At 39.4% G+C, this 15,466-nt stretch overlaps 1 protein-coding gene across 1 annotated transcript; it reads right to left on the reverse strand.

Moving 5' to 3' along the window:
- Positions 1-3,871: 3,871 nt before the first annotated feature.
- Positions 3,872-5,076, reverse strand: LOC112769857 (uncharacterized). Its single transcript, XM_025814313.1, has 5 exons — positions 4,711-5,076; positions 4,557-4,626; positions 4,377-4,467; positions 4,095-4,261; positions 3,872-3,999 (listed from the first exon to the last, which is right to left on the reverse strand). Exons 1-5 carry the CDS (start codon positions 5,074-5,076, stop codon positions 3,872-3,874), a joined length of 822 nt encoding a protein of 273 aa, XP_025670098.1.
- Between the last annotated feature and the right edge of the window lie 10,390 nt (positions 5,077-15,466).

The raw sequence follows: 15,466 nt of genomic DNA on the forward strand, positions 1-15,466 counted from the left end.
AAATAGTAGAGATAAATTCAATTTCACTTCGATGAGTTATATCTTGGTAAGAGTCGATTTCAGTGCATTATAAAAAGGTAAATTATATCAAATCTTCTCTAAAGTTGTGTTTGTTTGTTGAGACGTAGACACTAATTGTTAGATATGGTGGTACACATTCACTGTTTGTTTAGTGCGACACAGATTTTGATGGACACGGTGATACACAGATACACACAAAATATATGTATTTAGTATACTTCTCCGTTTGGTTGGTGTTCTTTGAACACAAAGCCATAAATACAAATACACAAATAGACATAGACACAAATATACACAAATTTGTATAACATGTTTGGTGGTGATACATAAGACATAATTATCTGATTTAAATGTCTATTTTACCCCAAATATAACCACCACCACCACCGTCATTATCACTGACTTCTTCAACCACAACTAACTTTTCAACCTTTAATCCAAATGAATATCACCAATAAAATTTAATCATCAGTTTAACAATTATGTTTTAATAACAAAATCTGATGCAAAATAAAAAAAACAGATCTGAAAAATAGTAAAAAACAAAGAAGGTGAGACTTGAGAGGGATGTGAAAAAGGTTAGGTTAGAAAAACAGCAGAAGCAAAAAAGGTGATAGAGAAGGAGAAAAAAAAAGTTGGTCTAGCTAGATCTGAAAAAAATGTCTGAGAGAGGAGAGGGACGAGAAAGAAGAAGAGTAGAGGCAACATCACATCAGTGGCACTGACGGCAGTGGCTCAGAGAGCAAAATCGCAGAAGCAAGGGTAGAACAATCAATGAGAAGGGGAAGATGAAGAGACAATGGCGTAGTGACGTCAAGGATAGTGGCGATGGCGGTGACAGTCGCAGATAAAGCAGTGATGGAGAGAGGCAGTGTTAGAAGAAGAGGGAGAAAGGAGGAGGGAAGATGGAGAAGGGAGATCTGGGAAGAGGAAGAGGGCAAAAATGTAAACAAAAATCTATGTCTATGTCTAAGATTAGTGTCTCATCTGAGAAGAGAGATACCAAATATATGTATTTTATGTATGCTTGTGTACCATCGTGTCTATTAAAATTTGTGTCTCATCAAACAAACAGTGGACGTGTGTCACTGTGTCCATGTCTCTGATAGACATGGACACTAAACAAACGCTGCCTAAAGTTGAGACACAGAGACACAATGCATAAAACATAAAATTTAACCTTTTTATTTCCAATTATTTTTGAGTTTACCAATTTTTATCACTAACTGATTGTGGTAATGATGAAGTATATAAAAGAGGGTAAAATTTACATTTGGTTTATACATGTGTGTCTTGTATATTATTACTAAACACATCACAAAATTTGTGTATCTTTATGTCTATGTGTCTCAAAGACACTAACCAAATGCATACTAAAGTAACATGTAAGTTATCCTCTATAATGAATCACTTTTTAATTGGATATTATCCTAACTTGATAACTAACAATATTTGTAACTTGAATTTTAATTTAATGAGAGTTAATATCTTAACTATAGTTGAATTATTTTATAATAATTAAGTTATTATTTAAAATAGATAATTATATAATTTATTAAAATTTTAATAATTAAATTTCATTTTTTCCCAATTTATTCTTCCCCAAACACAATAGAAAAAAGTAAAAAACTGAAAAAAATCTTTCTTTAAATCAGGTACCCTAACTCTTTCTTTGTAATGACTTTCACTCCTCCCCATTCCTTCATCATCGCTGCACCTCCCAAGTATCACCAACTCACCGGGTGTCCCATTTTTTCCACCTGTCGTGCTGTTGCCGTCCTTCAAAAATGACTACTGTCGTCATCACAAGCAGCACCGCCATCCTCACGGTCTCCTTCCCTCTTACTGGGTTTCTGTTTCTGCCTTTCTTCATACCCTAACGACATCATTGAAGCGTCGTCACAGTAGTTGTTATTGTTATCATTGCTCTCCTGCAACCTTCTTATTTCCAAGATTATGTTTTTGTTCTATGTTTTCTTTTTGCTTTATGAAATTTAATTTTGTCCAAGTGGAATAATAATTGCTTCAATTTTGAACAAATAAGAATCTAAACTTCCATTTTGATAGATAATTGGAATAATAATTATATTTGAGCCCGTGAAAGGAGACCGATGCCGCTGTCAAATCTAGGAGTTGGAAGAGGAAGGTAGAGCAAGATAGAAAGTGATGCCGTTCGAATTGTAGCTTTTGTTTGGTGTATTGATGGAGAAGGTGAAATGTGTGGTGAAATTCATGGTCTTGCCTATTTTCTTGTCTAAAAGATGCAACAGTTTGTGATATTTGACTCTGTCAAGGCTATCGGTCCCATAATAAGTAAGGAGTGCTAATCACTTGAACGTTCAAGTAAGGGGAACTAGAAGTGTTCTTTCTAGAAGAATGATTTGGGTTTTGAAAAAACAAAAATAAATTTATTTATTAATATTTTAAAAAATTATATAATTATTCATTTCAAATAATAATTTAATTATAATATGGTTCAACTGTGGTTAAGATATTAACTCTCATTAAATTAAAATAACTCAAGTTATAAGTATGGTTAGTTATCAAGTTAACATAACATCCAATTAGAAAGTGAAATATCATAGAGGATAAATTACATGTTATTTTAGAGAAGGTAGGGTGAATTCACCTTATAAAAATATGCTGAGTACCGTTAGATTTATCATTGACCTTTATTGGCTGATTTACTAGTGGATTTTACTGACAATTACATTATTAAATTTTTCATAAAAAATATTACTGTCGGAGTTTTTTTCCGTCAGAAAATCTGACAATAATGAGTGGTGTAAAAAATATTTAAACATTACTGCATTTGGTTATAGACACAAACATAAATACACAACGAGACATAGACATATAAATATAGACAAATTTTTTAATGTATTTGGTGATAATATACAAAACACACTGACACAAACTAGATGTCAATTTTACTCTCTTCAGAATGACATCTACTTCATCACCACCACCACCATTGCTTTCTATCATCACCACCACTGATATTTCAACATCAAACCAAATTACTTCGAGCAAGAACTCAATTTCAATAATCAATTAAATTTTTTTTTCAAAAAATAAAAAATTGAAAAAAACATTGAAAAAAAGGAAAAAAAAAGGTGAAAGGGACAGGAGAATGTTGAGGTAGCAGAGATGGAAGGACGAAGTGGAGGCGGCGTAGAGTTTGGAACACGACAACGGTGAGCAACACGACGACAGTTGGCCGTAAACTCAACGCCTGGCGACTGAGTTCGCATATCTAAGTTTGCAAAATATGAGTTTGTAGAGTTCCCCCTCCCAGTTGATGTCCCCGCTACCAGCGACTCTTTCTTATTCTACGCATTGTGCTTGGCGACTGAGTTGCCAATGGAGCTAGATCTGGACAACGGTGGAGCAAAGTGATAGATTTGAACAGGTAAGACAGGGATGACGAAGAGAATAGGACGTAGTGGCATTGGTGTTGGCAGAAGAAACCAAGGTTGCGAGAAACGGACCGGCCAATAAACCAGTAAAGTCACTGGTTCAATTGCTCATTGGTTTGACCGGAATTCAACCGGTTTAATTAAATATTAAATAAAATTATTAAAAACCTATATATAATTTTAAATATATAAATTCAACAATTTCTAACTTAATAAAATTCAAAATTTCACAATTTCACATAATAAATTATCCATAATTTAATATTAGAAGTTCACAAACAACTTCAAACATCAAAGTTCATAACTAAAAGCAACCAAAATACACATAATGACAAACACATAATGTTCTATTATCAAAAGAAACATTAGCAAACAAGTTTTCAACTAATCAAAGGTGCAACTCATCACAAATCATAATTATCATTAACTGTTCAAATATCTCTATCATAAACAGGTAATCTAAAGCCACCATCTTCAGAAGTACCACCAAAAGAAGCCGTATTTGAAGAATTAGTGACAACATCAGGCATATTCACACCAACTTCCAAATCTCCTCCATCTAATAAAATAAAATAAAAAACTAAGAAAAAAAATCAATGTGTATTTTAAACATATATCTTTAGTGAATGAAACAAGTTTTGCTATTTCACTCACCTTTAGGATATGAAGGCATAGCATTATCTGTGTATTTTAAACTTTCAATGCCTTTAATGTCTCCATTAGTAAACTCAGGATCATCTTCATCTGTCATTATCCAAAAGTCTACTGTGTCAATGCTTTGAATATCAATTGGATCATACTTCTTCTTCTTATGATGTAACCTAGATTAAAGGTGTAGATTATAAGTCATATAAACAATGTCACTTAGCCTTTGATGCTCTAATCAGTTTCTCCTCTTTGAATGGATTTATTCAAAGAGGCTCCAGTTTCTCTCACATCCAGATCGGATGAAGAAGATGTTTGATGAAGAAGATGAATAGCCATTTTTTGCAAGGAGCACTCCCACCAGGTAGCCTCCAGCATTCACCTACCAGGATATGAAAATCAAACATCAATTATCATTCAATATTTAAAAAACCTTCAAAGTAAATTGAACATAGAAATAAAATAACTTACCAGGTTCAAGTCTCTTTATCGCTCTCAAAGCACTTTCCCTTCCAAAACTTTCTTTTCGATCTCGATACAACTATATCTCTTGCATTGTGGTAACTGAGTCATCGCAAAGTGTGTCAATATCAAATAAATCAAGTAAAGACCTCAAGATATTTACCTTCTCAACAAAACCCTCACTATAGAAGAAAGCTGGATTCAAAAAGTAAGCTGCTGCATGGAGATCACGCTTCAAATGCTTATCCCACCGCATTTTCAAGATACTTGTATAAAGTGTGTATGCAGTTTTTCTATTTCTAAACGTTGTCTTGATAGCACTTTTGGCTCTTTGCATGCCTTCATACACGTATCCGAGAGAAGGTTTCTCATCAGCATCAATAACCCTCAATAACTTAATAAGAGGACCAACAATTTTCACAGTAGTAACACAATCTTGCCAAAATTTACTATCCAAGATAATTGAGCTAACCATCTTCCCATTGACACTCTTGGATAATTTATGAGAAGTGAAATATTTGTCCACCATCAATGCTTGCAAATCTTCTTTATGATCATATATACTTTTTAAAGTAATGAAAATAGTGGCAAAACGTGTAACTCTTAGTTAAACAATTTCTTTCCAACTTGGTCTTTTTCTAAGCCATGACAAGAAAATCATATGATTGTAAACAAACACATTCACTTTTAAAGCACGAGAGGCAATGTAAACTATGTGAGAAATACTTGCTATGTCTTTCAAAATAAGATTGATGTAATGAGCGGCACAAGGAGACCAAAAAATGTTTGGATACTTTTCATGAATGAGTTTCTAACAGATACAGAATTCGCAACATTATCAGTAACCACATGCACAATGTTACTAGACCCAACTCACTCAATAACTTCAGCAAACAATTTAAACAAGGTATCGGTAGTTTTTATCATTTTAAAAGCATCAACAGACTTAACAAATGACATACCAGCAGGACAATAAACTAAAAAATTAATTAACGTACGTTGCCTTTGATTAGTCCAGCCATCTGCCATCAGTGTACAATCAGTGCTTTTCCAAGAGCTCTTATAGCTTTCAACAAGCAACTGACACTCTTTCTTAAGATCGGCCAACAAATGAACTATCATTTCATCATATGACGGTCCATTGAAATCAGGTCCAATTATAGCAATACCATCCAAGGCAGGTTGAAAGTAAGGTGATTGAATTGCATTGAATAGAATACGTGCATCAATGATGCTTTTTGCAAGCCCCAACTTAACCTTGTACACAACTTGTTTACTGGCCAAGACACTTTTGAAAGTCGGTTAAGAGCCTGACGTAGTCCTTCCCTTAAAATAACTTCCAATTGGAGTAGCAGTAATAGCTCTTCTCTTTCCTTTATCTCCCATTGTTGCAGGAGCTGGAGGTTGTACAGGATTAGACGATTCACACTCTTCTTGCGCTTGTATTTTCACATCAAAACAATCACCTGCAAATTTTCTTTTTTCGGCCTTATTTTTTTTTGTTTGCCTCCAAGAGCCTTTTGAATTGAAGTTCAACATCTTCAGTCACTTTGTTACTAACTTTAATTTGTCCAGGAATTTTTGTAAGGTGATATTTTATTCTATATATCCCCCCTCCATTGTAAGTATTCAAGCAGAAAATACATGTATATTGAGTCTTGTTATTTTTGTCATACTTCACTGTAAAATATTACCAAGATGGATCAGATTTACCTCTAAAAGAACTAGTTTGGGATTCTTGAACAGTATTATCTTGTGGCTGTGGATTACTTTGTGATTGTTCCATCTGTGAAAAGAATTATGAATAGAAATAACAAATAAATCAATAACCGCAAAAAAAATCATGAACAGAAATAACAAATAAGTCAATAACCTAAGCAAACAATTACTAAACCAGGAAAAATCAATAACCTCAGCAAACAATTAGTAAACCAGCTAACAATAGCCTCAGCAAAAAATTCATGAACAGAAATAAGAATAAATCAATAACCTCAACAAACACTTACTAAACCAACAAAAATAATAACCTCATCAAATAATTACTAAACTAGCAAACAATAACCTCAGCAAAAAAAATCAAGAACAAAAAATCAGAAATAACAAATAAATCAATAACCTCAGCAAACAATTACTAAACCAGCAAACAATAACCTCAGAAAATCTAACTAATAAGCAAATTAATTACTAACAATTAACAAATGTTATCAAAATCAATTGCTAAACACCTAAACACTAAACCAGCAAGCAGACGCCGAGGAGATGGCTAATCAGTGCTTACTGGTGGCGAGGAGGAAGGCAAGCGACTGCGACGATAGAGGACACGACACCGGCAAACACAGAGAACGCGAGCTCGGCGATGACAATGACACACTGGGGGCTGTGGGGGCTGCGGTGGTCAAAACTATCGTTGCGGTAGCTGTGGGATGCGGTGGTTGCGGGATGCGATGGCTGTACGATTGGGGGTTGCGGTGGCTTCTATAGTTCAGTTTCAAAGAAGAGAGGAGAGGAGATGAGTTTGTGAAAATGGGTTACAAGGATAAAACACGAAATGGATTGATTTAGGATTTTCAGTTTTGCCGTTTTTCTTTTTTTTTTCTAAAGATAAAATGGCGCCTTTTTAGAGGGTTTATTTTCGAACTGGAAACATTCCAAAAAACCGGCCGATTTTGCCAGTTTACCAGTTAATCACCGGTTCAACCAATTTTGTAACCTTTTTTACCAGGCAGTTTATAGGCTTAACCGGATTGGCTTGGTGACCGATTTTCTGTTAATCTGATTGAACTGGTCAATCTGGTTTGGTTTTCAGAACTATGGAAGAAACAGGAGAGAAGAGCAATAGTAGAGAAAAGATGGAGGAGAAAAAAGGGAGAATGGAGGAACATAAAGTGTAAAAAAAAAAAAGACAAAATGGGTAATTTTAGAAATAGTTAAGGATAAAAGAGTCGAATTTTGTGTTTTATGCAATGTATCTCAGTGCCACAAATTAAAAATAGGACGCCGAAAACATGCATTTCGTATGTATTTGTCTACTATTATGTCTATAAAAAATTTATGTCTCAGCAAATAAACAACAAACATATACTATTGTATCCATATTTTAGTCTATTTCTCTCCAACCAAACACAACCATGATTAAGAATCTTGTATCTTCTCTATAGTTCATTGTCCTCAAACTTACATGATCCTTATGATTTTACATTTTGCATAGTGTAATGTTTACACGATCCCCTCATAACACAACCAACCTACATACATTTGTTGGTCTAGGTCTCTAGGATTTCAAATTAACAAGGGCATGTTAACCACTTAACTTGCAGTGCTATTTAAGCGGATTTTTGCATAGGTGGAAAACGTGTAATTTATACGGACCCATGCAAACATGCATAATAAAGTTATGTAGAGTGTAGACTCTAGTAAAGTTTTCGAAGAGTTGTAAAACTCAATTGTAAAAATAGCATTTTTTTATTTTAAAATGTATATTTTTATATATTAATAAAAGTCACTTGAAACTAACATTTAAAACACAAACTATTATTATAATTTTTCCAATATCATTCCAGTTTTGTTAATGTATGCAACCTTTTATTTAAAAAGAAATAAAATTTTTATTCATAAAAATATCAAACAACACTTATAGATCACAACAAAAAAATTATATTTAACAAAAAATTAAATATTCTTTACGTTGAACCAATATTTGATAGGAAGCGCAATATCAATTTTAAAAAATCTTAACAAGTAGAAACATAAATAAATTCAAATATATTTCATTTCTAAATTTAACAGATGTACTGTGCTATAGTAGGATATCTTTTTTTTATTCTTCGAATAAATCTTAATGCTTTTCAAATTTGCAAAAAATTTCCATGAACAAATTTTTCTCGTAGGATCTTGCTTTCAGACCTGTATAAACCATCCTACCAAAATAATAACGCCCGTATAAAAGAACTATTATCACAACAAAAGAAGTCACCACGAAAGAAGAGAAATAAACCACAAAAATTATTTTGATCTAGAGCAGAAAAACTAAAGGGGAGAAGATGGCGGAGCTAGAGTTCACATTGAGGACTCTTGTTGACATCCCGATGAAGTCAATGATATGATGAATAGCCTCTCTTAGATCTTTTGTTGGGACCTTCTCGTCGGTGAGATGTTCAGCATTAAGGTTGCTGCTAGAGCTAAGCGCCATCGTCTTGAGGAGGAGGAGCTTATCAAATGCCGTAACTTTCTTTAATCCTTAATCATATGGTAACTATCTTTTTCTGTTACATATCATAATCATAATACTTATATGTGTTACGGATCCGGTTTTTGGGTTCCACACCGGAACGGCCTTCGACCCGGTTACCCGGAATTTGGCCTCCTTTTAACGGCCTACAATCTCTAACCAAAATTCGAATTCAAATACCCCCTTATATTAGTCAGATAAGATAAAATGAGATAACTATCACCAGCTATATAAAGGGCAGCCAAAGGCCCCTCAGGTAAGTTATTCATTCCACTCACATATACCTCTTAGATCTATTCTAACTTGGGTGTCAGAGTGTCTTTGCAGGTACCCACTCCCGGTCGCTCCAATCAGACAATCCAACAACCGCCTCGACTCGCAAGTCCCCGATACATCTCACAACCCGTACCAGAGACTTCTAGTATATTGGTGCCGTCTGTGGGAAGCTGCCAAATCGTGGCGGCATGACGGAGAATCTTGAGGAGCAATCCTCAAGCCATCACCGCGACTCAGACCCGCGAAGCCCAACACCAGAGCTCTAGGATAGCATTCCTCCTACCCACGGAAGGATAACAAGCACCATGCACTGCCAACCAACCCTGGTGCAGCGGCACCCAAAGGAGGACAACTAGCCGCCCACTAAAGCTTGAGCACCTGACGACTTGGGAGAAAAAGTAATCCAGATAATCCAAGAGTTTTGCCTTAGAGTGCAAAACCTCGAGGGCTGAGTTACTTCCAAGGAGTGATACCATCCCAAACAAGCAAACCATGCAACTTCCAGAACCCAGTTGCATCGTGAAGCTAGAAATGATCGGTCACCCGATGAATGACACGGGAAACAATGCAATAGGAGTAAATCCAAGGATCTGAAATGCCAACGCAACGAGGATGACTGAAGGCACCATCGGGAGGCCAAGCGAATAAGAAGTGAGAAAGTGGTAATGGGAGCTACCCCATTCACCGAGAAAATCTTGAAAGCCAAACTCCCCAAAGGTTTTGACAAATCCACCGACATGAAGGATAGCACCAAGGATCTCCAGGAACACCTGATGGCCTTCGAGGCCAGGATGAACCTAGAAGGAACTGCCGATGCGGTCCGATGCAGGGCTTTTCCGGTAACAGTAGCTGGCCTTGCAATCAAATGGTTCAACGGCCTCCTGAACAATTCCATAGCCATTTTCGACGATGTCTCCAAAAATTTTATGGCCTAGTTCACCACCGGAATCACCAAAGTAAAGCACCCGATCAGCTCGAAATCACCCAAAGACAAGACAAATCCATGAGGAAATAGCTCGACAGGTTCAACGATGAGTGTCTAACGGTCGATAGTCTCATGGATTCAGTAGCTAGTCTTTGTCTGACCAATGTCCTCATGAATGAAGACTTTCAAAAGCACCTCACCACCAAGGTAGTTTGGACCATGCACGAAATCCAAACCGTCACGAAAGAATACATAAACGACGAAGAGGTAAGCCAAGTCGCAGCCACCAATAAACGACAGCACGACAACACGGAACCTCGTAGTATCCCACTACCGAAAGAACACCCCAGACCCGCTGCCCCCAACTGACCATCCAAGGTAGGGAAGTTCACGAACTACACCTCTACTCGCTCCCATCACAGAAATCTACCAACAAATAGCGAAACAAGGCATCCTTCCAAAGGCATGACAACTGAAGGAATGGACAGGCGGCAACAAAAGCCTATACTATGATTACTACCAAGGATACAGATATAAAACCCAGGACTGCTTCAACCTGAAAAATGCCCTCGAACAAGCCATCCGAGACGGCAAACTCCCCGAGTTTGCCAAAATCATCCGAGAACCTAGGAGAACTGAAAGATAAAAATCACTAGAATGTGAAGGACGCAACCCAAGGGCAATATGACAAGCACCCAAAGAAAGTCTGGAAACCGACCTCACCATAATCGTAAATATCATCGCCGGAAAGGTCAAAATCAGCACTAAAAAAGATCTCAAAGTCCTAGCCATAAGATATCAAGCACCAATCTCCTTAGCTCCAACGACGATCACATTCTCCCCTGATGACTGCCAATATGGCAACTTGGCAGAAGATGCCCCATTCGTCGTCTCTGCAAAGGTTGGAACCGAACTGGTGGAAAGAATACTGGTCCACATCGGGGCTGATTCCAACATTCACTTTAGAGGAGCCTTTGACGAGCTGGGTCTCCCGAACAAAAATCTACAAACCCACCTAAATGGGATGATTGGACTTGGAGACAACTTCCTTAAACCAGACGGTTCCATAGTGCTACCACTAATCATCCGAATCGGAAGCCAAAGGAAGACCATCCTCTCTGAGTTCGTGGTCCTCACGGATTCTACCGCCTACAACATCATCCTCGGAAGAAAGACAATCAACTACCTATTTGCTGTCATCTTTACCAAGTTCCTAATCATGAAGTTCTAGGCCAACAACGGCACCATAGGAATAATACACGAGGACCAAAAAATCACAACGGATGCGATAATACCAACCTGGCCCTCCGCAAGAGATCACGAGACATGGCAAGCATCTTTCTCGCCGACCTCGATGCAAACCAAGAGGCCAGCTCCGACCAGAACCAGAACCGAAGGAATTTCACGCCGACCGACATGTCGGGCATAGACCCTAATCTAATGCCCCACCTTTTGGCCGTAGACCGAAAGCCAAACCAGTAGCTTAAAGAAGAAGGAAAATGTCACCCGACCAAGCATCCAAAGTCAGAAAACAAGTCAAAGCCCTGATCAAAGCAGGTTTTATCTGGGAACTCCCTTACACTACCTGGTTTGCCAACGTCGTACTAGTCAAGAAGGCAAACGGCAAATGGTGAATGTACGTTGATTACACGGACTTGAACAAAGTCTATCCTAAAGACACCTTTACCCTACTAAACATTGATGGAGTAGTTGACATCGTCTCGGGACATCAATACCTCATCTTCATGAATGCCTACTCCAGGTACAATCAAATACCTATGTATTGGCCTGACGAGGAGAAAACTGCCTTTGTAACCACCGATGGAGTGTACTGCTACAAGGTCATGCCATTCGGGTTAAAAAACGTCGAGCCCACCTACCAGAGGTTCAACACCAAAATCTTTAGAGACCTCTCCAAAACCAAGCTGGAGATCCACATCGATGACATGCTTGCCAAAACCCAAACTAGCGAAGAGCTCATCAATGACCTTGAACTCGTACTGGACACCTTAAGGAAGCACCGAATGCGCCTTAACTCGATGAAGTATGTTTTTGGGATGGAAGTCAGAAAGTTCCTAGGCTTCATGATCACTCAACGAGGAGTAGAGGTAAACCCAAAAAAATGCAAGGCCATTTTTGAGATGAGTAGCCCAGCAAGTTTCAAGGACGTCCAAAGGCTTACCGTCGATTAGCCGCCCTTTCCCGCTTCCTCGGAGCCTTGGCCTAGAAGGCCAATCGCTTTCTTCAAACTTATGGAAAAAGGTATAAACTTTAAATGGGAATCCGAGTGCGAAATAGCCTTCCAACACTTTAAAAAAGTGTTGGCAGAACCGCCATACTCTCCAGACCCAGAACGGGAGAGACACTTTACCTCTATTTGTCCATAACAGAGGAAGCACTAGCCACAACGCTCGTCCAAGAAGACGAGCAAAAAAGTACAAAGTCTCATATACTTCATAAGCAAGGTCTTCCAAAGTGCAAAACACGCTACTCCCAACTCGAAAAACTCACTTTCGCACTACTTACAGCCTCCTAACGCCTCAGACAATACTTCCAATCCCACCCTATTACAATCCAAATTACTCTCGAAACTAGCAAGTACCAAACCAGTCTCGGAAAACCGATCACTAGTCCAGGAGGTCATTAGGACACCATCCGTCTCGGTCATGACCTCAATCGACCTCCCCATCACGAGCCAACACTCTTAGACCTTCCCAATCCTTCAATACCTCACAAACAGAACATTACCCGAGGATCCCAAGGAAGGAAAATGCATATAGTAGGAACCTGCAGACTATGCCACAATAGAGGGACAATTATACAAGCGTGGACTCTCTTAACCCACCCCTCTTTAAATGCATTGAAATCCATGAAGGATGTTGTAGCCACCATGTCGGGTGGAAGACCCTGACCCAAAAGGTTATCTGAATATGGTACTTTTGGCCTTCCATTATTAAAGATTCCCTTCAACTTGTCAAAAATTGCGACAAGTGCCAAATTCACATTGACTTCCACCAGGCCTACCCTCATCAACTGAGCGTCATAATGACAGATCGGCCTTTCAGAACCTGGAGAATTGACTTTGTTGGTCCCTTCTCCATGGCTCTTGGGCAGCTCCGATATCTCATCGTTGCCATCGACTACTACACTAAGTGGATTGAGACCGAGCCCTTGGCCTCCATCACGGCCACCCAATGCCAGAAGTTCTTTTGGAGACATGTTATAACCCGATTTAGAATCCCAGAGATCGTAATCTTGGACAACGGGACCTAATTCGTGGACAAACAGTTCAAAGAATTTCTGGAAGGACTCGGCATCTCCCAATGGTTCAGTTCGGTAGAGTATCCACAGACAAACGGGCAAGTAGAAGGGACCAACAAAATAATAGTGAAAGGAATCAAGAAGCACTTGACGAGGCCAAAGGATTATGGGCTAACGAGCTCAGATCCGTCCTCTGGTCGTAATGGACCTCCCCCCAAACCTCGACCGAAGATATCCTCTTTTGGCTAACATAGGCCTAAAAGCCATAGCTCTGGTAGAAGCTGGAGAACCCAGTCCACGAAGAACCGTGGAAGGACACGATGAGGGATCAGAGCGGGAACTCACGAACGAGGTCAGGAGTATAGCACATCTACGGTGCGACAAGACTTCGGGGCTGGAGAACTCGTCTTACGGCGAAACGACATCGGTCCCCCTACTCCCGGAGAAGCGAAGCTCACGCCCAATTGGGAGGTTCCCTACCGGATCAAAGCAGTAATCGGGAAAGAAGCATACAAACTCGAACGATTAGACAGGACCGAACTCCCGAGATCTTAGAATGCCACCAACTTGCAGCGCTACTACACGTAGAAGCATCCTCTCAAACGACGAGATCAAGGTCATTCACATTTTCTTTCCATTTTTTATTTTTTATTATTTTTATCATTTCCTTCATTTTAAGTTGTTACCATCTTATTGTTTCTTTACTGGGCACTCTTTCCTACCTACACCGGGAGGTTTTAACGAGGCCCACACTTTAAATAAAATTCACATTTTTTCTTCCAAACACATTGTCTCATCCGACGACATGAACCAAACGGGCTAACCCCGGGGACCGATCACCCTCGAGGCCAAAATACACAGATATCCATAATTAAGCAAGTGTCTAACACGATCAACCAAGAGGCCAACGATACGCAAATGGCCCACCAAGAGGCCACAACGCACTCTTAAAACTGAGAGAATGGCCTAATTAACTTCAAAATAAACGAGTAAAAGTAGCGGCCGAAAAAATGGCTTACATACAAACAAAGTATTATGGCAAGAAACGACCTACAAACTTAAGAAAAATTACAAAGGGAATTCACTCAAGATCTACAATCTGACCATCCTTGATGGTCTTGAACGCTTCCATCATGGCTACGTCCACACCCGGAGAAAGGACTAGAGCCTGGGCCCTCATTCTTTCCTCGGCAGCCGAAATTGCGCCCTTAACATCCTCTAGAAAAGTTCCCTTTTCTTTCTTCAGCTTTACCACCTCTGCCTGAATAGCCTCTGCCTCGGCAAGCTCGGAGGCAACGACTCAGCGTCTGAAGACCGCTTCTGTTCGCCTGCCAGCTGAGTAAGCAGTGAAGTCTCGACCTCAAAGAGAAAGAGGAGCTCGACCCCAGCATCCTTGGCGTCCTTGACAGCTTTCAGATGAGCCGTCTCTGCCACCTTTAACTTCTCTTTCAGCTTCCCAACATCAGCCTGAGATTGGCAAAGCTTCTCATCTAGTAGTACCACCTGGGCAAGCACCGATTCTGCCTTTTGGACAATAACGGCAGAGCGGAGGAAGATCCGGTACACCGAATTTGCCTGACCGGCGACGTCACAATCATGAAAAAACTCCTTCGTATAGGAAGGAGATGCTAATCTATGAAGGCCGGAGCATCAAAATTCTAGTCTATCATAGAAGGCACTGTCCCCTCCTCCTCTACGTTTCCTCCGCTACTCCCCTCCATAGTCCTCCTCCACTTCCCGGCCGCCTCATGTGAAACCACCATGACCTCATCCTTGACCTTGGCAGCAGCAGGCCTCGGTGAAGCGACACCACCCGCCCGACCGAAACTAACTCCTGTGACACAGTCCAGGAATCCGCTTGAGGACAATACCGAGGCATCAACGGCAAACCCTTACCCTCCTCCTGGGCGATGGCAGCCTTCAACCTCGCCAAATTCGTCAACCCACTGGCTATTTAAACTAAAAAATACAAAAGAAAAGTGCAGCATAAGTCTCAAACTCAGAAAACAAAACTACCAAGAATGAAAGCAGCTAAAACACAAACCGATGTAAGTTCGGCATGTTGCCGGATCACCCATGGCGTCCCAGGAATTCAACAGACGCTCTCTGAATATCAACCAGTGAGCATTGGCGATGTTCTTATTTTCCAGAGACAACGCATCATAGGTAATTGGCGTCAAGTACGATGCCCCAATGCCAAAATTCCAATACGTCGCGAACCAACATTCT

Source organism: Arachis hypogaea, chromosome 18, assembly GCF_003086295.3.
Source record: "Arachis hypogaea cultivar Tifrunner chromosome 18, arahy.Tifrunner.gnm2.J5K5, whole genome shotgun sequence".
NCBI classification, from domain to species: domain Eukaryota; kingdom Viridiplantae; phylum Streptophyta; class Magnoliopsida; order Fabales; family Fabaceae; genus Arachis; species Arachis hypogaea.